This window comes from Acipenser ruthenus, chromosome 14 (assembly GCF_902713425.1).
Source record: "Acipenser ruthenus chromosome 14, fAciRut3.2 maternal haplotype, whole genome shotgun sequence".
NCBI classification, from domain to species: domain Eukaryota; kingdom Metazoa; phylum Chordata; class Actinopteri; order Acipenseriformes; family Acipenseridae; genus Acipenser; species Acipenser ruthenus.
In genome coordinates, this window is record NC_081202.1 from 14,626,206 (window position 1) to 14,652,653 (window position 26,448).

The 26,448-nt window shown below is 36.9% G+C and overlaps 1 protein-coding gene across 1 annotated transcript; it reads right to left on the bottom strand.

The window, feature by feature from the left end:
* Positions 1-157: 157 nt before the first annotated feature.
* Positions 158-26,044, bottom strand: LOC117419749 (suppressor of tumorigenicity 7 protein homolog). The gene is made up of 17 exons (XM_034926277.2): positions 25,873-26,044; positions 20,645-20,659; positions 19,708-19,743; positions 13,421-13,503; positions 9,879-10,038; positions 9,471-9,525; positions 9,206-9,321; positions 7,774-7,849; positions 7,398-7,552; positions 6,977-7,074; positions 5,908-6,022; positions 5,727-5,799; positions 5,330-5,432; positions 4,764-4,914; positions 3,841-3,933; positions 3,387-3,526; positions 158-577 (listed from the first exon to the last, which is right to left on the bottom strand). The coding sequence occupies exons 3-17, from the start codon at positions 19,727-19,729 to the stop codon at positions 482-484; spliced, it is 1,536 nt and encodes a 511-aa protein (XP_034782168.1). The 5' UTR covers positions 19,730-19,743; positions 20,645-20,659; positions 25,873-26,044; the 3' UTR covers positions 158-481.
* Positions 26,045-26,448: the final 404 nt, after the last annotated feature.

A 26,448-nucleotide genomic window follows, 5' to 3' on the forward strand; every position in this document is an offset into this window, starting at 1 on the left:
GGCCCTACCTTTCAAAATGTGACCTTCATACAGAGCCAGGAGAACATTCCCCAGCTGCTTTTCCTAATGTGCATGCCAATTGTTGACACTTCTTGGCAGCCAACAATGCAGATTTACTTTCTCTGATAAAACAAAAGATTTTCTCTCAAGCGTTTGGTTTTCAAGGGTTAAATTAAGGACCTGGTTAACAGTTAATGAACAAGGCACACACTTCTGTTGCTCCAATACACAAAAATCTTTATTTATTTATTTTTTTTAGCTTTTTGAGCATTTTTTTCTGAAGGCAAAATATAATAAAACTTAACATCACCTTTTTTGTACAACAAAAACAGGTTTACATGAAAACAAACAAAACAAAGTCTTTAATCGACAGTCACTCCCCTCACCCCGCCTTTTTCCATCATGGTTTCTTGTGGTCCACAAGACACATGATCTTGGCACAAACGTTGTGGCAGTCGTGTGGCAGCAGTCCCTTCGAGTCCTAGATCCTTGTCAGCTGGTGCCACAGGCCGGAGGGTAGGATGCTCTCCACCTTTTCCATTACAAAGTTTAATGGTGCAAACAGGGTGCTGAGAAACTGCCAAGAAATCCACAAAAGATGTGTAAGTGCATGTCTTTTCATATAGCACTTCCTCAAGCATTTAATAAAGGGGGTCTGCTGGTGTATAAAAGCTCCAGTCTAACTAAAATACCTGTGGTGTCTTGCACTATTTCTAATTTAATTCCTGATACAGTGACTCAAAGTATGGTATTTGTATTTAGTTAGGTGTACTGTTTCCCTTTTTTCTTCCCCCACAAAACCAATATTAGTTGGTTCAGACACTGGCAAAAACAGCAGCAACTGTATGCAATGCAGCTTTGAGATGCTGTCAATGCCTACCCTTAGTTAAGCAGCATGCAGATCACTTTTTTTTGTTTTGAGTGTAATTTTTTTTTCTTTCTTTCAATAAGTTATAAATCTAATTAATTTCAGTGAAGTCAGGGGCTCTAACCACATTTAGAAGTAGAAGAATTCATATTGTCACATTTTGCAAGCATCAGTTTTACCATGGGGTTGAACTAAAGTATAACTTGATTTGTGCAAAGCTATCAAAGACAGTTATCACAAATTCACACCCAGAACTTCCTGTCATTTAGTCCTCTGGATTATACATCTGTCACAGGCATGTATTCACATTTGCTACTGTACGCTTAGAATCGGCATACTGTGCTTCAGTATAGACCCCCCCCCCCCCCCCCCCCAATTTAAAAGGTTAGAATTTCATTCAAGTAACAGAAGTATGCATGGCCCTTGCACACATTACTGAGTGTCAGCCTTACACCTGTTATTTTCATGCGTTTACCCCTCACAAGAATGAAAGGTTAGAACACAAATGATTTTTCTTCAGTTTCAGCTTGCCCCAGGACTTTGAAATCTGAACGCTTCACATCTTGAGCAGGGTGACAGAAGAAGTGACAGCCCTTCAATTGATGATAAATCAACCAAGTATAATCACCTGAAAAGAGTATTAAAAACAGGGCCGGCTAACAGGCTACAGCACAAGACCAATATATCAGTGCGTTTACCAGATGACTGCTCCCACTGTATTTAATAGTTTGTGGTAAAAAATATTTTCTACAGATTCCCAGTGCTACTGCAATTGTGTTTCAGTGTGTAGCATCCTGGTCATGTATCTTCAGACAAAGTGTCTTTCATCATGTGGCTGTTTCTTTACTCATTTCTTTCTATATAAAACTTGAATAACAGTATTGGTGTTCAAGACAATAACTTCTCTGTAACATCCGATGTTCTTTTCTCTAAACACAAGAGTTCTGCACGTTATTCAGGCATTTTAGGTTTTATTGTCACTACAAAGTCCCACTGCTTTAACATGTTATGGTAACATCTACAGTGAGGGATAGGGGCCCACAAACTTGAAATCTTGTTTAAGATGGGCAGGTCACAGGTCAAGGAGCCCTTTAGCATTGCCAAGGATCAAAAGAAAAGAATGTCAAGCCAACCAGCCTTCAGATATAAATGAGGCTGTGGCCAGAGGCACTAAAAAGGTGAGGCTCAAACACGTAGGTTAAAAAGGCAACCCACCATCGTAATGTACTCAAGAAATTCCCACGCAAGAAAGCCAAAACTTTGCATGTGCATAGAAATATAATGACCCAATGCTTTAAAGGCCAAAGAAGGAATTACTTGGGTATGAAACTTATTTTAAAGAAAGATTTGTGAAATGCTTAATCTTATAGAAAGTCCACTCCATTGTCATTATGTAAACACTGAGTTACTTAACAAGAGTCATATTATTCACTTACTGAATACACTTTATGCTTCAGTGCTTGCAGGCAAGTCTCTTAAAATAGACAACTCCTGGAATTACTGCCATCGTTAACTTTGACCAGGGCTGTTTGGGTTTATATAAAAATAAACAGATGGACTTCAGTGAGTTACAGGAAAATAATTTCATCCAGGGTTTCTGTGACGTCATAAATTACTGTCACAGAAACCCGAGATGGAATTGTTTTCCTGTAACTCACTGAAGAGGCCCATCTATTATTTTTTTATCCTTTAGCCTTGTAATGCTAACATTAAAGACGACAAGGTTCAGCAGCACAGTTGTTTTTTTCTTTCTTTTGTAAAAGTTTCAGTGCTGTACAGACATTCTGTCGTTATCCGTTTAGTTTTTCTGATATGAATGTACCAGCTTTACATCTTTTTATTTTTATATATATTCTCATTTTGTTGATCATTAATGAACATTTCTATACTGTGGGTGCTGTCGAGTGATTGAAAATAAGACATTTTGTGTTTGAATTGAAAGTGATGGTCTCGAGGAGTCGAATGGGTCAAAGTTAAAGTATATTTTCCTCTAGAGGAATTATCACTTTGACGTCACTACAGTGGTATTATCCATTTTTTTCCCCACCGAATGGCTCAGGATGCAAATACAGCCTTCATTCATGTATTATATAAACTTTCTTTTTTTACAAAAACAGTTTTTACTGCTCAATTTGTTTCAATTTTCTTTATATTTATGATTTCAGATTTGAATTAATTACTGTATTTGTTTGAATGCTCAAAGGTTCAATGTGTTTGAAACCAGGTATACTTCTTTATACTGCATCTTTTGCACTTGATTTTTGGAAGCAAAATGTTATCCCTGTTGCAAATTGTTTAGGCAACCAGGGACCTGTTACTATACATTTGAGACAAACATAGCAAATATCACTTACTAAAATATTTTTTTAACCTTTACCCTCATGTTCTTTACAAGTAAAACTGGATACAAGCAGAACATCACACAGTACATTTCAGCTGGTGTAATTTGGGTTTATAAAGTAGGTTAGGAACCAGTACATACAAAAGGCAGAAAGGTTAATGAAATGATATTACTTACAGCTTTAGCAAAGACCCCCATTAGTTCTGGGAACTGGTGTGTGAGGAGTGCAAGCATTGCAGTGAAGGAACACAAGCCTGCTGTGAACAGGATGAAGAAAGGCAGTTCTTTCTTTGGGTATACTGAAACTTCATGAAACGCTGAACACACGAGTGCGAGCGAGAGAAAAAGAAGAAAAAAAAAGTTACTGAAGTACGGGTTAACACCAATATAGATTTAACACCCATAACAACTCGAGAACCACAGCACAGACTCTCTAGATTCTTACTGACAAAGCAAGTACAATTAATGTAGATACACCAGACTAAAATGTCAAAAAGCCTTATTGGCATTTACATAAACACAAAGCAAACATCGACATACTAATCAGGGGTTTCTGAGAAGACTGCAGTAGTGTGCAAAATCTGTACACCAAAGTATAGCATGCTGGTTTTTAATAAAATAATTGTCTTACAGGGTAGTAGTTCTCTGTCAGCTGTCTCTGTACAAATTGGATAAGGGTAGAAGAGGTGCCCTTTTTCCAGAGGGTAAGGAATCATTCGAAAAGCTTTAAGAAAATATTAGAGAGGAATGAATAACTTTCCACACTACGTCTATGTTGGAAGAAACAAAAACATATTTTTGCAGTAGTTGGAACACACTATATAGTATTTTACAACACACATACTGAACAATAGCTCTTACAAAATGTATCAACTGCACGGTTTTGGGATTAGATCATTACTTTATAACAGTATTTTAAAATGACATCTTAAAACAAATCTTAACCAGATTAGCAGCCCCTCCTCCTGGTGATCAGGGGAAGTGTAGCCGTCAAAAAAAAAAAAAAATAGGTAAAACCTCTATTCAAGGAGGATGCATTAGTTAGAACTGTCTTGTTAAATTCAATCCGAGGCGTTAATTTAAATCTGTTTCTTAATTGTTGCTAGGGTAATTGGTTGCTTCTTGATTATGAAGTAATTGAGAGTTAGGTGTTGTAAAGGGGCGATTGGCTTAATACAAGTTTTAAGCAATGTTGTGTGCGTTGGGTTTCTATCATTTTGATCACCCCAGTATGGACGAAGGCAATCTCCATTGTTTTTTTTTTAATGGCTTTACAGGAATGTGAAAAATATGTAGGCTACTTAACATAATATTTGTAATTGCAATGTTAAGTGTCATTTTTTGTTTTATGTTATCTAGAATGATCATTATCAAATTGATTAACTTACAATTGTATGAACTTGATTCGTTGCAGAGAATTAATGGTGCAGCAGAGGTTAAGTGGAAATGCAGTCTTAATGCTGAATGAGAGCTCTACACCTAATAAAACTCCCAATTTTCCTTTGTTTAAAAATCTACACACTGTATGAAATGAAAAAACAAATGCATACTTACTTCCTTCCCAGGTACAGTGCAAGAGATTCAAAGCCCCTTCCACCCGTTTCCAGTGTTGCAAGTGAAAGAATGCGTATGCTATTGCTTCACTGTCTCCTCTCTTCAAAATGTGTTCTGGTGGCAGTATTAAACTTTTCATTTCTAAGAGGTACTGCAAGGGAGAAAACAAACTTACATTATTACTGTTTCTAGAATCATAACCAACGATTGAGATTTCCTTGAAGCCTGGTAAATCATATATTAAATAATAATAATAATAATAATAATAATAATAATAATAATAATAATAATAACAGCTCCCAGAACTAAATTAAAGCCTTGAAGCTTTATTTTCACCAGCTGGTTGTTCTAGGTACTACATTTAACAGAAAGCTGATCATACTCCAATTAATAAGTGTGTGGATTGCATTTACAAATTTGTCTGGGAACATGATCCTGAATATTATTACAGGCACTGTACACAAATATATTTAAAATCTGAAATGAAAGCGTCATGAAGACAGAGTTAGTTATTTCATTAAAGTAGTTCTTGTTTCAGTAAACTTGCTCAGTGGTCAGGTACTCACTTTGGGTACGTGTGGGTTAAACTCCACAGCTCTGTGTATGGCTTCCACAGCATTCATCTCTGCAGTACTGAGGCCTCGTCTGGACGCAGCCTCTGGAGAGAATCTGGAACAATGGGGTTGGATTGGATTAGCTCACCAACAGCAACAAAACAGATATTACCAGACATCTCGTATTTTATATATCATTTGTCTATCTGGAGCATTTACAAACCTATATTGGTGAAAATCAAAAGAATATATATACTTAATAATCATAAATGTCACTATATTGATCCTCTTAATGTTACCCCTCATTCGAATCAGCACCAACTCCTTTTATTAATATGATGTTTACATTGTCGTGTTAATTCCCTTTATTGAAAACTTGCTGCTGAAGCACAGGGAATACAGTACTTACTTGTCTGAGACAGCCCTAGCTTTGAGGAGGGCTGCTGTGTAGCATATTGTTGCTGATTTGGGTAAACTAATATCTGTAAAAAAAAAAAAAAAAAAGCATAGTATTATTATAGTAGGGCACAATGCTCACAATTTGAAAGACCTGATGTTTGCAGTACTTTCTACTGTACCTAAAGACTTACCATCATATTTTGCTAATACTGCTTGTACATCAGCATAGGCCTGCAGCTCCAGTAAGGCCTCCAGTAGATTTTCATGGATATTGAACATGCTGAGGAGAGGGAACTCCTTCATTAACTGGAAAACATACAACTGCTGTTACATGTATAACCTTAGAAGATGAGCTCAACTCAGTATTAAAGCATCACAACTCCTGTTTGATCTACAGCAGACTGTTATCCAAATGGCTCTGAACCAACTAATACATTTTAAATACATTTGAATAAGTCAGTGTATGTGTAAAAAAAAAAAATTACTATATTGTGACTGTAAAACCACAAAATGGACCAAGACTACTTTCCTTAAAATAGAACAGGTCATGTTAGTTCATGTTCAACAACAACCAACTTATGTTACTGTTTTTCAGATATAATGAAAGTTGCTTTTATAGATCTAGAGATTATTTTGAAAAGTAAAGGATTTTTGGGAAATATTTTTATGTTAACAGCTGATTAGATAAGAAATTTCTGGATAACTAGAAATACACAACAGCTTGCAGAGTATTGAAAATTAGAACAGAAAGTAGACGTTTCTGTAGTTATTGATTCTACTGTGTGGGGGTATTACAGTTATTATTATTAAACTCACACTCTATCCATGGTCCAAACAGCAAGCCAAATTATTATTATTATTATTATTTATTTCTTACAATTGTTACAAGATATCACATTATTTTTACATACAATTACCCATTTATACAGTTGGGTTTTTACTGGAGCAATCTAGGTAAAGTACCTTGCTCAAGGGTACAGCAGCAGTGTCCACCACCTGGGATTGAACCCACAACCCTCCGGTCAAGAGTCCAGAGCTCTAACCACTACTCCACACTGCTGCCCAAATTATACTTGTATGAGAAGAAACATACATTTACTGTATAAACATAAATAAATAAGTGTTCACGGTTCACCATCCTAATTGCCCTCGGTTTCAGACAGGTCTGAATGGGAGACGAAGCATTACAGTAGATCAGGGAACGGCAAATCTGCTAGAACATTAGTATTTTATTTAGGTAAAGGCATCAGGATTACTTACATCTCTCAACATTTTCACTGCTTCCCTTGTTCTTCCGAGTTTTCTTGCACACATTGCTAATCTTCTTTTAATGTAAACCAGTACATTTGTGTCCCTTCCTATTAAGTGAAACAAATGACTTAATTTGCACATTAAGGTTTTGACCATCATTTTGCATCTAATTTAATACCACAGACCCATTTACAGTAGCCCATAATGCGGCCTTGTGTCAGACTTAAGTTACTGTATTTTGAATAACACTTGTCGAAACGTCGTTGTACCAGGTGTGTTTTGAAAACACTGCAATACAATGCATTATTAAATATTTTGCTTGATTTACACTTTCTAGTGGGAGAGATCTTTGCTGTATAAGTGCTGTTCATGTTGAAACTCTCCGCTTTTTGCCCTTGGTCAGTGTCACCAATGCTAATGATTTACTCACTGTGCTGTGCTTCATATTGGGCTCCATGGTGCTGCAGCTGCTGACTGCGTCTGTAACAGCCCTCTCCTGCCTTCAGTGCTTGTTTAAATAGTTTCTCAGCCTCCACGATCGTTGTGGCTTCTTCTTCAGCCAGGAGAATGCATGCAGTAGCACAGCTGGGAGACAACAAGAAGCAGACTTTTGAGAAACTTTAAAAACCCTTCCGCACAAAACGGAGCAGAAGCGGAAAAGCATTGTGCACAATATCTTCCAGATGCAGACGTGACAAATAGGTTTTGGACACAGTGACTGCGTTTGAGCAGGTATTTAAGATTTCTGAGGATATTTAGCGATATTTGTTGCTTTACAAGTCCATCTGAACAGCAGTTCTACTCACTCATTTAGCTCCAAGGCTTCGTGTGCTGCAGAGATACGAGCCTGCGGGTTTCTCTCTCTCCAAGCTTTCTGCATTACTGTTATCAAAAACACATGGCTTCAGTCTCAACTGTGGAATAAACTGCGAGCACAATACAATAATCTGGGAATACTCCCTACAGGATAGTAAACATAAAATAATAAAATCAGCTAACACATTAAAATCATATACTGGAAAACAGCAGAACAACCTTTCTTATCACAAGCCTAAACCAGTTATGTGACTGAAATAAAAAATGGATCAGCAACCACACTCCCTGTTATCAACAGTGTGATCAAGACCAAGATAGGTTGCTTTCTCACGAGGTCAGGAACTTTGCTGAGGCTTAATCTCATACCACTGGAGTGCAAAGGGTCAGCATGCTAAAGGCAGTGCTCTTCAGAACCCCGTCAAGATGCCACCGCAGTGTTTCTGTGGGGTCCTATTTCTTTAACAGGGCGGTCTCCTGCTGCTTAATCCTAACCTCTAATCCTTGCACTTCACTAGATATTACTAGTACCAGCACTCCATATGGTTTGGGGTCACTGAGTAATTTACCCTCCAATTTAGGCACTATGTGAGAAAAATGCTACATTACCTTGAAGTCATGAGTACTTTCACTAAATACTGTACATACTTTAATGTGGCATATGTATTGGCATATGTATTGGCTACAACCTTACATTTTAACTGCAATGTTACTTTGAACTACTGTACAAAAACTTGGTCTTACAATAAAAACAATTATTTTCTTTATTGACCATAAACAATATTGCTGTGAAGCAAATAAACACAGAAACTGAACTTTAAAATTTTTTGATAACTTATGAGCTAAAGCTGTGCAGCAAAATTGCTATGCGTATTCATTACGCAATAAATCAAAATATCATACGTAATTCATATTTTTTCAAAGCCTGAAACACCTTTTACGCAGCTTATCTGGAGCTATGACTGGTACAGAACTGTTTATAGGGCTATCCTTATCTAGTACCCTTATCTAGTACTAATTTTAGATCTCAGACTAAGTTCCTTGCATTTGCACAGAATTTGGAAAAAAAGGCTATTCAGTTTTTGTCTTGGAATAAACTTCAGGAAGAACTGAAACTTCCTGTCTTGATACCTTTAAAAGGAGTTCAAACTAAAAATTGAAGCCTACTGCATGTAGCAGAGTCCTGTATTTGTTTTGGCAGGTGCTCCTAACTTGTTTCTTGTAATTTGATGAACTTGTTTGTATTGGTTGTGCTCATTTGAATTTGTGGTTTTTTGGGGTATTTTTGGTATTATATGCCACCTTCTTGACCAGGTCTCCCTTGAAATAATAAATAATAATTTTTAAATGAATAAAAAATGACAACACATGGTGAACCATTCATGATAACCAGCAACAACATCACATTCAGGTGTTTCTTCTTACTAGCATCTGGTGGTCTTAAGTGGTCGGTGTCACACGTAAAGAACGTTTGATGATCCTGCGCTGAAAGATTCATGTCATAGTATGTGAGAGGCTCTCTTCCTGTTACCCAGGTGTACCTGAAAACAATCACACCAGGAAGAGGTCAGAATTTGACATTTCACAAGTTCCCAAATTGGAAAGCTGCAAAAAAAGCCAGGTGTAAGGATATTATTTCCATGCTATTGGACTTGAATTTGAGGCTTTTGCTGTATAATGATACACTTACCGGTTATATTCTGCTCCTCTGAATAAATTTAACGGATTTCTCCACACTTTACATTCTGTAAAAGGAACAAAAAATTGTAATAAAGAATGTAAGACTTCCAACATTGCCTCTTACTTCTGGTACTTATGGAATGTTTTTATTGAGTGTATTTACGGAGTGCAATATGGTGAAACACATCAGTTTCCAGTTACATATCTGTAAAATATGGCCAGATATTGTTTTAGCATGTTGCTTGGCAGATGGTAAAAGCAGTTTGGAGTTACTACATGGTGAAGACAAAAGGAACTGAAAAGTGGGGACAAAAAGTGCATGCATGACCTTTCCAAAATAAATACCTAAATGTGCTTTAATTTTTTATTAATGCGGGGCAATAAGTAAGCACTTGGTTTTTCACAGTATTACCCTTACCTGACACACTCTGTCTGCTTGAATCAGAGTCTCCATTAGGGGTGCTGGGGTTGCTTGGAGTGCTGTTGTCTACTCCACCCAGCAGAGGGCGAAGGTGACTCACAGAGACCTGCTCAATGAATGATGTTCCATACTTTCGGAAATACCACCATTCAAATATCTGAAGATGAAACAAATAATAATAATAATAATAATAATAATAATAATAATATACAGTTGTAGTCAAAAGTTTACATACCCCAATGGAAATTTATCATTTCTAGAAATTTCTCAAATAAAGAAGTTTAGGAAAAAATCTTTTGTAGCAAAAGTTTTGCTTTTGTGGATGAGTTAAAAATGTAACAAGACACAGATGTCTTACAATTATTTATTAGAGGAATTATTTTTGCAAAACTCAAAAAATGCTAATTCAAAAGGTATTAATACCCTTTGATGCTATGAGAGGATTGTCTACAAGGAGCTAGAAATTTCAATATGATAATGCAGAATGTAGGTGAACATTCTTAGAGTATAAAAATGTAACGCATAGGATGATTGCTGTCATTACCAATAAGTCAATATGGAAAAAAGTAAAAAGCTATCTGAAGACCTGAAGATTATTATTGTCATAAAGCTGGAGAAGGATACAAGGTTTCCAAGCATTTGAGTATCCCAATTTCAACTATTGTTTCTATTATCAAGAAGTACAAGACTCGTGGTACTGTCACAATGCTCCCTCGGTCTGGAAGAAAGAATGTTCTTTCATCAAGAACAAGTAGAAGAATTGTGAGGAAGGTTAATAACATTCCGAGATTGACTGCCAAAGATATTCAAAGTGAACTGGCTGCAAGTGGGACTGGGGTTTCCATTTCAACCACAGGTCGAGTACTGCATGGTGAATGTCCCAATGGTCGCAGGCCAAAGAAAAAGTCACTCTTAGGAAAACGTCACAAGGAGCTTAAAGTTTGCAAAACGACATTTGAATGATGGATATGAGTTCTTGTCAAAGGTTTTGTGGAGTGATGAAACAAAAATAGAGCTATTTGGTCACGCTGATAGTCGTTACGTTTGGAGAAAGTCTGGTGAGGCGTAAAAATAAAAGAACATCATACATACTGTCAAGGTTGTAATATCCTTCAATGTGGCTGTTTTTTCTCTAATGGCACAGGAAATTTAGTTCCAATACATGGTAAAATGGATTCCATAGCATAGATATTGGCCAATCATCTGAAACCCTCCACTACAAAACTTGGTTTAAAAGCACAACTGGATGTTCCAACACAACAACGATCTAAAGCACTCATCAGAATTTACTTCAGAATGATTAAAGAGGAATAAAATAAAGGTTCTAGAATAGTCTAGTCAAAGTCCTGATCTAAACCTGATTGAGAATCTTTGGTACGAGTTGAAGAAGGCTGTGCACAAGAGAAGTCCTCGGAATTTGATTGAACTGGAAAATTTCTGCATTGATGACTGAGTACCGTAATTTTTGTTGTATTCAGAATAAAATAAACATATTAAATAGCAACCTAAATATTCTGCATTTGTTTAATTCTGACAAATAGGTTAACCCCAACCCGATGTGGTTGACCCGATCTAGATGGGGGCGTATTTCGGGTTGGGGTCCATACATACAGAGATAGAGATAGAGACAGGTACACACACACACACAAATATATACTTACCATCACAAGTTAACCTACATGAAAAGGAGAATGGCTCTGCAGAAATTAAACCGTATCAGAAGACCAACCATTTATTAGGAGACAAGAGGATTTATTTTTAATATAGTATTTCTACCACTGTAATTATAAAGACCCCTTTCTCTGAAATGCCTATACATCACTTGGATGTGGACAGTGGATGTTTTTGTAATACAGGCCCTTGTTCTGCTGTATTTCTTTAACACAGGTAAAATCAACATCATTTGCAGCAAGCTCCACCTGTTGTGTGCATCACAGGTATTGTTTTGATACTGACATTCAAATAAAACAGAAAATCAAATTCAAATTCTGTAGGGCAAAAAAAACCAAAAAACTTTGCCTTCCTTCCACACAGCATAGCAACAGCGACAAAAACAAAAACAAAAACATCTGAATGCAACAACAATTTACCATCCTGGTCATTGAGAGATCTTTCACGTGCGGTTTGATTTGTGCATTTTAATTCTAGTCAACAATATTATTCCGGGATTGGGATCCTCTTTACGAATATGCATTGCAAAATCAAATAAAAAAAGAAATTAAAAGATTTAGGAGACAGGAAGTCTGTGACTTTTAGGGCCCCACTATCTGCAGACAGTGCATCACAGAATTGAGATACATTCCAATTTGGAGGGCCTCAGTCAGCAGCAGGCACTGATCCCAGTAGTACTTGATATAGACACAATAGAATACATAGCAACTATATACTATTTCACTGGAATACAAAGCATGGAGTCCGACTTCATTAGTGAATGGCAGAATATTGCCTCACCTTTCCAGCAAAAAAAATTTAAAAGCATCAAAATGGAATAAGATACTGAAACGTGTTAGAGCCCCTCAAACAGTGCATATTGTATCCTTGACACTATAAAGAACATCATGTATTTTTGCGTTAGAATACTGGAATGAAGACCATTGGGCGACAGTGCTGTGCTATATACTACAGCAGCTTTAAGTCGAGGTAAAATATTCTATGAATCAGCAGCAGGCACTGATTTAGTCTTTCCTAAACCATAATATACTGGAACAAAACAGCTGTTAGTAAGTACAGTACCATCAGTAAGACTTTCCAGGCTTCAGTATCAAAGCAAGATGGTTGCTATGTGTATACTGACAATTCTAAATAAACCTGAGGCAAAACATCCAGGGACTCCAGGGATCCACCACCTTTACTGTATGGATATGACTTCCTCAACTGTATGTGGTTGTGTGTTTGAAATGCAAAATAAATCATTAATACAATTGTAAAACAGTCCCCAACACTGATGCTTGAGGAACATTTTTTTCTGTTTTGCGGATTAGATATATTCTAATTCAGTGTTCAGTTACATTTTGCCTTCCAGGTTACCTCTGGGAGCATAATCGATTGAATGGCTTGCTGTTGCTATATGTTTTCCATGCTAAACGTAAAGGTTACTTAGCTAATGAGGAAGCAGTCCTATCAAGCCAAACCACACAGGGAATGGTCATGGGGAAGTTGAATTATACAGAGAATGGGTGAGTGCCGTGAGGTAACATCGCCCAGACACTAACCCAGGTTGTCAGCACTACAGCTCTGCTTATGATAATACAGAAGATTGCATGCTTTTCACCTTTACTGGCGACTCAGAATAACAACTGGCTGGCTGCGTTTCGGAACTAGTAAAAGCTTTATTCAATACAGGATTCTCATTTACCCATTCATCTGATTTTGTGTTGTCTCTACCAGTACTTGGACTCCAACGTTCAGTAAAACTCTTTGAAACCAGGCAAGCCAATGCACTAAAACGAATGTTGCAGCATTAGCACCTCCACCTCCTCACATGAACTTCAGAAGGTTGTGAGCACAGAGTGGAATTCAACTAAACAAAACTGACTTACCAATATAAGCCCTGATATTAAAGACGAGGTCCCGGTCAGGGCAACGTAGAACTTGGGGGTCAACGTGTTCAGAAACATGCTCACTGAAACAGAAAAGGAGGAGGAAAGCTATCAAATAATACATAGGAAATATATATGGCTTTGAACATGTGTATGATTTACAAATAAATGGTCCATGCAACATTTGAACAAATTAAAACAAAGGATTTACAAAACTGTAACCAATCATAAGCTCGACATCATGCTGCATCGCTGTAAACTCGATTTTGAGAACCTCAAGCCTCAACCTTGGTGGTAAATAATGTGTAGTACAGTATATACCAAGATTCATTCAATTTTGTTGAGTACCTAGAAGATTATTAGCTCAATCAAGTTGGGCTGAAGCTACTTTAATGGGTGACTGAATAAATAAATTGAGTACTTAATTTATTTATTCAGGATATACTGCTAAGCCATTTTAAAAATGCAGATGTGGTGTGATTTTAATTTCATTTTTATACAACTACGATTGTTAACACCCCCTTGTTTTTGCTGAAAAGCTGTTGCTTATCCATTAACAGCTGATGAGTCAATGAAATGTTCCCCCAAGTGCTCCAGACCAAAAACAAAAAGAGGAACCGATGCATTTACCAATATAAACATGTTGTACACTGGGGACAGAACTTTTAGGGAGTCCTGTAACCCTTGTGCAATATTCCATTTGAGCAACATTCTACTGTCAAACCATAATATACAAGGTACATTAAAATGATAATGGTAGAATTAAAAACTTGGCTTCAAGGAAAATCTCACCGTAGAACATTTGAATTAGAATGTAAATTGCACGGAAACTCAAACAGTTTTCACAATCTCAATTGCCCACTTCGTGCATGAACAGGCTGTGACTGTCAGGAGAGCTTGTTGTCAAGCTCCTATCAAACCAAACGACAAGAGCATCAAAATGTTGCTGTGAAAAACAAATCCCATTGATAATCCCTTACATTTAGCATAACACTGAGTTCAAGTGTCTGGCTGCAGATGCTCGTCTTTCTTGCCATTAACCAATAAGCTACTTCCCTGCTTGACTGGCATGCTTTGAAGCCAGTATCATGCTTTGAACCAGAAGACACTGCTGAGGGAATGCACAGGAAGTGAAAGTCAGACTACCTGAAAGTAAGGCAAGCAGACTTTGGCCTTGTTATGAACCGAGTATAGTACCAGAAGTAGTTTCATTTTAATGAAAATACACGTTTGCTATAACATGTGTTTCTTTAAAACTGCACATGTGAAACCTATATTCCCTTGGTAACTGCGTGCATGATTATATTATAATTATACCATGTTCATTTTCCTATCTATGTATCTATTTTATAATGCATATATGTTTTGTTTTTTTAATTTTATGTTTAAGTTTTGGCAGGGCAACTTATAAAGTTCACACAAATTGTTTTATGTTTTTAATAAAGTATAATAAAAAATATTGGGAATGAAGGGCATATATTGAATGGAAGTGCATACCAGGTATAACTTGCAGCATTATTTCATTAGCTATACTTTATTTGCAAACTGTGCTATATAAAGCGTCTTTTAATTGATAGTTGTTGAAAGTTAAAGTCCGTCCCCCCCCCCCCCCCCCAAGGGTTATGACCGAGTGCCTTGGCCAAACGGCATGAGGTATTTTACAAGATTAATCACATGATGCCGTGAGCTAAACCCATTCGAGCATGCTTGATCCCATCAAAAATCAATCCCCACAAACAGCTTACAAAGGAAACATGGCTTGCATCTGCCAAATATTAAATGCATGTGATGTTGCTGTGAACAGTAGGTTTGCTTTTTACTGCCCTGTTTATTTCCTGGAATTTGAAGCATGGGTACATTTCCAGAAATACTGTACTGTATGTGTAGAGCAGGACTGGTCAACAGCGGGAAGTGGAAAAACGTAGGCCATCCATCTATTCCAACATTCCAACATTCCAATCTGTCTATATGTGTTGGTCTGAATTAAATGGGGATTGAACTAGTTCAGGTCAGCATTAAACCAGAATATGGTTTCAAGAGTTCTGTGCACAATTCACAAGAGGGACATCTATAATAGTTATCCTTTTGCTCTTTCAAATTCCTCATGCACTAAAGAAAAATAGATACTAGTCCCAAAGGTTAATTATTAAAACACTGAAACTTACTGTAAACTACAGTACAAGTCTATAGAATAAATGTCATGTCAAGTCATCGCTTGGCTTTGAAACCAAAGATCTTCAGCAATGTAGAGTGACCTGACAGGTTAGTAAATGTATCAAATCCAACAGCCTCTCTCTCTGTACAGTTACTATTGAGCTTGTTCTTGTGATTTTGGGCACATTGTAGGATTTAAGCTGCAAAATCTGCACCATGCCAGTATTAGTCTTAACATGCTGTTGCATGAAATAGATTATCAGTGCAAGTTTCTATTGGTTTTGTGTGCCTGCATATCTAATGATAAACAGGGCAGCTGATCCAATTCAACCATTGTTTGACACGTCTTATCATGATCTACAGTACACACACTCACATCCAGACAAAAACACAAGAACACAGAAACTCCTGTTTACTTGACAGCATTTATACCCTTCAGGTTAAAACCAACCACTTCAGCATTTACAAACGTGGCAAGTTGCGCAAAATCTGACAAAAACTTGTCAACTGATAAATCGAAATGAACTGCAATGTTACCTTGAAACAAATAATTAGGAGAAAAAAAAAAAGACTATTTTGAATTTTCTTTTTCTAAGATGTTGGTATCCCACTGAATGCCATTGCTCTTACTACATGAAAAAGATAACAAAGGAACTAACTTACCTTTGCATACATTAATACAATGCATAGGACAGCACCTACATGAACTACTGTAGTATAAAGTACATATACTTTAGTGCTGACTTTTAAAAAGTGCAAATAGTCTTACAAAATGAATGTGCCCAAACTGCACAGGTACAGTAGGACATCCCAGCATGGTTTGCTATGTTAGAGAAATGTATTGTAAAGTAACACAGTTCAATGCTATACTGTAGTACCACTGAGCAGAACTACAGGGCTTCAGCTGTTACTGTGAACTTATATTGTACTTAATTGTGTTTGACAAACATATCCTCAGTTAGCTTTGTTGTTCAAACATGTGCCTAATTTAAGCTTTACTTTTTAGAAAAATACTTTCAGACGGATGGTAATGGAAATGGCACAAATTTGTAACCTCTTGTGTACTGGGAGAGTCCCTTGCATGACTGATTAAATTGTTATGCAAACACGACCATCTGATATGTAATCTATTAATGTATAGGCTGTAGAACCCTGTTACAAACAAGTTTTTTTTAGGTAAGACGGGCAATATGAGCACAGGTGGTCATATGATAGGTGCATCACCACACAACTCACAGGTGTGTCATTAGGAACAGGTTAATAGGTGATTTTGATTGCAGAACATTATGATTATCACAAAAAAAAGCTCTATTTATTGCATTTACAGTAGTGAAATGCTAGCAAGGATATCACAACATTACATTTAAAAAAATCCTTATGGGATTAATATAACATTAAAAGGACAGCGGTAGGTTTCAAGATAATTAAAATAGACCCCATAGGCCTTTCTTCACAGCCTTGCTACATTTCCAGAATCTAGCAGTTACAATGCAAGTCTAATACTGTTACCATTTTGCAGCTCTGACAGTCTGGTAACCAAGGCAACAGGAGCAGCTGGTTGATGTCAGGCTCCACCAAGGAAAGCATTGGTGGCTTTATCAAACTGCCATACACAGTAAACAAAGGACGCATGTCCATAAAAAGATGTGGTTAAAAAACAAATAACACGGCACATTGCACAATATCATAATTATGATAAGAATGTCTCTTTCAAAAGTATTACATTTACATGGCTTGTATACTGTACGTGTAATTTGCAACAAAGAAACTACCAAAAAAAAAAGTCAGCGATCCATACTGTGTAGAAATACAAAATTGATGAACAGCTGCCTATTGTAAATTAAACAGTAAAATGCTCAAGATTTTACTGTACTTTCCAAACCATTTTGTATAATATGGCCATCTTTTTGTGCCTTACTTCTTTAGCTGTGAATAACTATGTGGCATACAGCAGACGTATTGGTTAGGCCTGGGCACCTTCTGTTCCACTTTGGAAAAGTACATCTGAAGGGAATCAAATGTACTGTACCTCTGTCATTGGTGGCAGAATACATCTGCACACTTCATTTAACTACAGCCTGCTTCCTTGTTTATTTATTGCACCCCACCCATGTGGGTTTCTAAACCAAGAGTACATGCAAATTAAGAACAATGAAGGACCTGTCCTTTTTTAACTGACGTGAAATACGAAAAAGGAGCTTTACTGTATGTGAAACTAACAGGCCAGAAACAGAGCCCTATTTTGACTCTTTGCCATACAAAGCCAAGACACATTTTCAGAGAAAAATAAACATTTTAATGGTAAAAAGGGAGTACATGCAGGAAGGAAAAATCTACTTAAGAGTACTGCAGTTCCTTGCTACAGTAGTTTTATATAGCTTTTTTAATTATTTCTCTCTGAATATTTGTGTTTTATGAGGCATTTTCACCTATATCAACAATGCTGTCAGGCTACAGTGTATGCTTTTGCAGTATTCCTGGAGCTTCAAACAATAGACTCCCATGTGTGTGGAAGAGGTCATTGACAATCATTTATTGTTAAATCACTTAATCTTTATTATTTTCTCCATTATTCTAGTAGCTCTGTCATCAACATTTCAACATATAAATTCTAACTGGAATCAACATTTTCAACACATTACAATCCTATGTATTAAATACTGCCTTCACCTCATTGTGACGATAACTGTGCGTTATCTAAAGTAAACAGATATGGGATCATGATTAGATAGCTTAGTTTCTTATTTAAAGTTGTCAGCCTATAAAATCCCATCACTTGCTGGTACCACTCTTTTGTTCAATTCAAAGCAGCCAATAACAATCACATTCTACCCGATTAAGATAAGTACAACACACCTGTGCTAAACACACGGCATACACGTTTGGGTTGTAAAGCTTTTAAAGAAATGGGCATTAGTATAGATTTGAGAGGAGATAAGCAATAGGGAAGTTCCCGACCAACAAGATCACCCAGATTTTACTGTATTAAAAATAAATAGTGCATATTATAGCTGCACACAGAGACATAAAAGCTAGCCCCCCCAAGAGAAGAAAATTACAGTTATGCAAAAACATGTATTTTTTGACAATCGCTGTCATAGTCATGAAAAAAAAATTATTAAGAGGACAAAAGCACATGGCTCAAGAAATGGATTGCTGCCCTGTACCATATAATCTACAATGAATACATTTAATTTTAATTTAAAAAAATAAAAGAAACACTGCCTCGCGAGTTACTATATTCAAATATTCAATTAGTAACAGAAACCATGGTACAGCAAGCAAAAAACAAATTCAGTACTAGCTACTGATTTAATGTTACTTGTATGCAGGACATACATTTTTCAGTATCTTACACAGTCTGTTCTTTATTTTTGCATCTCTTGTCAGACAGGCCACAAATGTACCTTACATAAAAGAAAACTTCACCGTGAATGAAATCCACTGACATTAAGCAGCTTTAAGAGATTGTGACTTTGCATCCTTGGCACTGATTCCTGTCTGGTAATTTTTTTTGTTTGTTTGTTTTAAGCCCACAGAGCAGGCACTGCTCTCATTTCTGATGAAGAGATTTATTAGCCTTGGCATCAATTACACACATTATATATATATATATATATATATATATATATATATATATATATATATTCTTATCCTGGTATTATAGCAATCGTACTGTGGGGCCCATCATTCCGAAACCAATGAAAAAATGCTGTCTTTCAAGGTAGATGATTACTTCTCTTGGGGTACACACATAAACAGCAGAGATATAATAATAATAAAAAAAACATACCTGTAAAGATATATTTCTTCTAGATCAAATGCATACAGAGCCCATGCGAACAAAAGCGTTCAAAGCTATTTTCCCATCCTTGTGTTCAGAAAGCAGAGCAAAGCTAGTCAAAGGCAGTCTCTGGGATAGACTGTCAGACTGAAGGATGGAGGGGGGTGGTGGGGGGAGGATGTGCACAATCAATTTTGCATCATTCAGTAGCATCATTGGCTCTTTGTACAAAACGGTAGAGCCCAGAGCCTGCAGAACAATCTGTCATAAGGAAGCAAAAAGAACCACCACAGAAAACACAGCATCACTTAACACACACAAAACTGGAGAGAAAAGATGCAGTACTTACATGACGATTCAGTGCCGAACATGGCTGGCCCAGATGCTGTTGTGAAAGAAAAAAGGGGGGTGGGGGATGGGGGGGGGGGGGGGGGGTCAGGGGGAGATGAGGCAGCTACACAACAGGAGTCATCAAAGCAGACAATGCAGCCAGGATCCGTGGCTGCCAGATGCTCTGTTCCTAATCTTCAAGCTGCAAACAGCTTTTGCTTGAAACCAATAGAAAAAAATACTCCGGGGGGTGGAGGGGGAAGGGAAGCGCCTATGTTTTAGATCCAGGATACAGAGGACTGAATGAATTAGCTCCTCTTTCTGTGATGCAGCACTAGGTAGCAGAAATCAGATACTGCAATCCACTACCCCAGCTCCCAAGTAAGACAATAGAACGAGCTAAGCAAACACTGACGTCAAGACACTGCAAAGACTGAGTGCTGTTAACCGGGCTCAATGGGAGCAGGCAAATCAAAAGGGGGATTTTACTATTGCAAAAAGCAAAATGCACACAACCCCCACAGGATCCAATTCAGGGAATACTAGAACCGTACATCTGGCAGCAAGGAAAATTGAAATAAGAAATGGTCAGTAATTAGGGGACAGCTAACAGTGGTGTCAACTGTCCAACAAAAATGTGGCATTCTTTCTTAGACATAAGAACATATGTAAAGGTATTGTTAAATTGTTTAAATTGGGCAGCAATTAATTCTACAGCTTATTACATATGTTATTAAAATACACACTGTATAATTGTATAACTAGATACACCTAGAAAGAAATAATAAGACAAACTGAAAATCTGAGGAGTTCAGTTTTAAATAATTACATTTTATAGTTCCTTCCGTCCTTGACATGGAACTAGCTTATTATCTTTACAATACCAGAGCATTTAGTAGATTAAGCATAGAAACAGAATTGTTACTGTACATAGTGGATATTCATTTAATACTTACCTTTTAGCGATCAGTCTTTAAAAAAAAGAAAAAGAAAGAAAGAAAAGAACAAAAACACACACAATATTAATGCATTTGCTTGGTTTTGGTACCGTTCACAACTTTGTTGAGGATATTTGCAAAGAGTTTCTCCTGCCTGTAAATTACTTTTTTTTTTTTTTTTTTTTTATTAAAGTCCTGTATAATTTAATGTCTCTTAATCACTCAAATTGTTATAAAAAAATATGAGGACATTACAGAGTAAAACACAGCTTGGACAATATGCCCCAAAGTGTGTGCTTAGTTTAGCCTACAGCACATCCTTTCATTTATTATATATGTCAAACAGATGTGGTGATTTTAAGTGCAATATTATTGTAGAATATAGGTTATCAGTTGTATTATACATGACAAAACATCTTTCCATGGCACCCTAATGCTGAAACTTCGGTCAAACGACACAGGATTTAGAATGAGCAGAACAAAGACGCTATGTTTCAAATTCACGGACACGCATGTGTTTATTTCATTCTACCATTGTAGGAGAACAAGAACAGTCAAAGCAAAATAAGCACATCAAAGAGTAAGTAGCGGGGTTCCAAAAAAAAGTGTTACACGTCCCCACGTGTTGCTACAACTGTTTAAATAACATACTTGTAATTTTTCTTTTCATTAACATCCTGACAACTTTTTACATTTATAACTTTAAAGTCTGTTTCAAAGCTCTTTTCAAAATGTCTGCTCTAGTGCACTGACAGTGTAAGGATTATTACCCACACTGTCACACAGGTAACACAGCAATAACGATCCATGACGTGGTACAGAACAGAAAAGCCAGAGCACTTTGTTATGTTTTCTTGTTTGTTTTTTTTAAATGGCTCTTCCTGCTGTGATTTGGAGGACAATGCATTAGAGCGGCCATTTTTTAAAAGACTTTAAAGTTATAATTGTAAAAGGTTGTCAGGATGTTAACAATGAAAAGAAAAAATACAGGTACATTATTTAAACAGCTGTAGCAACACGTGGGGACGTGTAACGCTATATATTTTTCAGAACCCTGCTTACTCTTAAATGCTAATATAGCCTTGGAAGCTTCAATGAAGAAATACTGTAAATTTATAGGCCTTTGCAAGGAATATTGCACATTTCAATACTATACAGACTAGAAGGCAATGGGGTTGTTCCCATGCCGTGGCTTAACCTCAATGCTAGGCTAAATAAACTCACAGTATTATTTCGTTCTACTTGTAAAAATTATTGATGTATTGCTGGACACAGTTGGGACACAGCAGCTGGTCAACAATTTGACCATACATTGCAGGATCTGGGTCTGTAGGATATCAAGGCTTGAGACAACCTTGTGAGGAAATGTGGGGGTCTTTTCAACTATTAGGGCAAAACAGCTCATGTTAATGATTTGCCATAAAGGGAACTGAACCTTTTATGAGGCTGGAGGGAGTTCACAGGTCATCTTCCTCAGGGAAGACGGGTGCTAATATAGTCACAGCGGGCAAGCTAGTTTAAAATTGTTTAAGTTTGAGCTATCCACATGTAATACAGTACTGCTACTGAACTATTTACTGCCGAGTACAGAATCTCAAATTATGCAGTCATTACTATAAGACGAATACAAAATGCTAACCCATGCATTAGACCTTTTTGATTGTTGTCAGCTTTTATAGTTAACTTGAAATCCAACTGTTTATGAAAATAACCAAAAAGGTCTAATTAAGCGAATCATTAGTTCAATTAAGGGTTTAGTTAAGTAATTGAGAAAGTGACTACTGACAATGGAGGTACTGAACAGGTGACAACCCCCAATCTATGAAAAGCAGTATTATCGGGCTAACAGACCATTGTTTAAGTGTTTTCTCATTTGCATGGATTAAAATAATCAAAAATCTCAAACAATAAATATGCAATAAATAATCTTCAGAACAGTCCAGGTGAATTAAAAAATGCAGTAGCTGTTCACAAATACTGTAGCAATTGCATAATTCCTGTTCCTCTTCCACTTTTAATTTGGCACTTAGTTTTACCCATTGAAGACATCTAAGATTGAGTGTGTGTGAAGTTTTGAATGAACCAGGTCAGTCTTCAACATTGTTCACAGGGCGCAGTGACAAGAAACTTAAGTAACTGAAGACGTCTAAAGCAGGCTTACACGCCGCAGAAAAGAGAAGTGACAAACTGGAACGGAAAAAATCTACAAACAACTGCTTAATGAAGAAACCGGAAGAGACTGAGAAGTTAAAATGCTGTTCTGTTTTTTGATCACGCACATTTTACAGGATGCCTGGAATCATTTTTGCAAGGTATTTTTTTTTTCTGTTAGCCACAGTTAAGGGCATTACTGTGTGCAACTTCTGAGTCACCCTGTAAAAAAGTTTTGAAAGAAGGAAGCCAGCGCAAGCAGGTTTAGCCGCTCGACACAATAAGTGTTGAGGCTCAGTGCTTTCACTCTGCACTGCAGGGCCATGAGTTCAAGTCCTGGCAAGGGGAGCTAAACGTATACTGAGGACGTGGCACAGTTCCAGATTGTGCTTGAGGCCCAGGGGGTCATCATCCTCTTTGATAGATACTCCTTCAGGAGTGAGAGTGCTGGAAAGGGAGAATACCCTTCACCAATTAAACATGCACACTGCGCTGCTTTAACAGAAGGCTGCAACAGACAAAAGCCAAGACAAGTTCAGACTAATAAGGCTGAACAGCTGAAGCGAACTCCCTGTCAAAAAGTATTGTACTGTAAACAGAAATGGTTTGCATATAAATATTGTCATGTTGTAAACATAAAACCAAGGCCCTTAACCATTTGCTGCCCAGTGTCCAATATATTTGCCATTGAGAAAATAGGCATTAAATAGGGATGGGAACCTACACAGGACAGTAAAGGGTAAAAATTCCAACAAATACAACATGCTGTTCTTTTAATGTCCTTTAAAATAAGACTTTAAAAAAAAACAAAAAAAAACAACATTCAAAATTATTGGAGAAACTGTGTTCCAATGCATTCCTCAGTGATGAGAGCTGTAAATTGTTTCAGTCTGCAGTAGCCAGTGAGTTTTATTAGTGTTGTGTATGGAGAAACATTTCCACAGAGGAAGTATAAAGGGTTGACAATATTTGGACTGGTACATTGTTTTCAACAGTTTTCCTCTTGCCCAATAAACCTGCACACAAATACCAGGCTAATGTGAGCCTCAAAAAGTTATTATGACATTAACACCTTCGAATATAGGTTTGGTTTTCAGTCTTTTAGGGCCTACCTGTTTGTTGGAACATATGTTTCTTGCAAAACTGCACATTTCAGATTTTAGCAAGGAAAGAAACAGTTAAACTGTTTTATTGCATACTATACAGTCCTTTATTTATACAGTACTCCCTTGCTAGACAGACACGTTGGGAGGCAAACAGTTTGTCCTTAATAATTTGGTGTCTGTTTATATATATTAAATTACAGTAACTGCCTTTGACTGGTCAGCCACAACTTCCTCCAGCAAATAAACACTTTACTTTTAAGTCACAATCCTTTAATTCCAGTTTCTGATCTTTTTTCCCCAAAAGAGTTACAACTTCATGATAGACAGTCCATGGCACCAAGTACAATACTGTGGCTTGCTTGCATTCCTTTGTAGTTCAGCAGGTTTAACTAGGATTGAGCTCTCAAAGTTTAAACCTATCCAGATTCCGTACAGCTTGTGAGAGGGAACTACACCCACGACTTTTCAATCTACACTCTTTTATCCGTGTCGCACCAAGATAACAAACTCTCTCCAGAATGTTTTCCATACACACAAACAAAAATGGCTATTGTTAGTCTACTAACAAACATTGTACTTTGTTCTGAATACATACTGAGCCCATGCAGAGCCACATCTGTAACTATACTGAACCCATCCAGAGCAACTGTAAACACTTCCTGTAAAACGTTCCATAACAAGACCATCATCGCCTAGTTTCGTTTGGCTTCCAGGATGACAATGGCCCATTTTAAAGGGGCAAGAAATAAACTTATGTCCTGCAGCTAAAATATGACTAATGCAAACGAGAAGTTCCCATTCCCTTGTGACTTAACATTACCATGCTGTCACCTTTCTTCTTATAAACGGATTACTGAAACCACAACAAATGTCCCAAGCTGCTTCTGACTGACACTATGGAACTTAAAGGACACCCCCATTTGAAAAGTGTGTTGCAAGTAGGAAAATATGTTTCATAAATAAACAAAACATAATACAGCAACTGCTTGTGACCAGCAAGCAGCTGGGAATTGGAACACATTTATTATTAGTTTCCTACTTGATACATGTAGTAACCACACACAGGGGGTTATAAATACTAAGGTTTGTTAAATATGCCTGATTTTAAGCCAGAAAGTGAAGGGAAAATGACATTTTGCCCAGAGAGGGCAGTTTGACCTTTTAAAGATGGGACCTCATCAGTCTTGTCGGCAGATTTACCCTCCAAACGATGCCTTGCCAGGCCAACTTAACTAATACAATGTGCACTTTTCCCCTATAGACCAGCATGTATGCTGCCTGCAGTCAGAGCCCTGGGACTGTGGACCAGCTTCTGTGCAACTCTCTGCCTGTTCCCTGACTCTGCACAAATATACATTAATAAGATAACAACACGTTGCAACAAGGATGCATGCAATTATTTTAGAAGAGTCAATTTCCCAGTTACTTAAATGTGCAAAACTAAGAGTTGTTTAACCTGTTTGTCCTGGAATGTATTGAATGTTCTAATATAATGCACTACTGTAAGTGTTAAACATATTTATAAGGGTTAAACATATTAAGTTGTGTTATACATAAGGGTATAACACAACTTTACCAAAAGTAAATATATATCAGGATTGAAAAGGGCTACACATTTGATGTGCCATACAGTATTGTAATTGGCAGGTGGCCTTAGATAAACTAAGTTTAACTCTTCAGGCTTTAGGACCCAGATGGTGTATTTTGGGCAGCTGCGTTCAAACCAAAATTTTGCTTTCAAAAACTCCAAAATATCACTAGAAAAAATAAAACATTACATGTAATATTAAACAATGCTACTTCGTTTTAGTAAACTTTTATTGAACTCTATAAAGTCCTCAAAACTGTAGAAAACAGTACTGCTCCTCTGCCTCTGTCTGAATTCAATGTAAATTGTAGACGTGTCTCTCACTTTTCACTTTACGTAGAGAAAGGTAACAAAGTTTTCATAACAGCAAAATCAGCGTGCATTAAGACATTGGTGCTTACCTGCTGTTAAATTATTGTTGATTTTTAATGGCACTCTTAGTATGTAAACCAGAAAAAGCATAACAAAGAACCAGACAGTCCAGTGGTACGTCCAAGATCAGACGATGCACTATTTGAGTTGTTCTAAAAAGCCCGTCCCAGCTTCAGCCATGTTTTGTGCTCACTACTGCCACCTGCCACAACTTGCCCTCAGTGTATTATTTATGGGATGATTCATGCAGACTCGAGTCTGATTTACATATAGGAACATCGCTCGAGAGTCGGGGTTTCAACTACTTGCTCCAAAATAATGAACACGGTCACAATCTAACTAATAATATTTTAAATACTATAAAGATAAACCTTCCATTATGTTTGCTCTGTTGTCCTATACACAGTACAACATGTTAGGCTACATCTCAGTAAATATAATTACCCTAATGTATACAACATACTAGTTTTCACATTTACTTATTGCAGTGCTAAAATAGGATTTAGGAAAATCTGTCGTTATCAAGATTTTTGAAATGTAATTATTTTATATATAGTTAATGTAGGCTCCAATTTCTGGAGTATTTTCTGACCTAAAAAATGAAT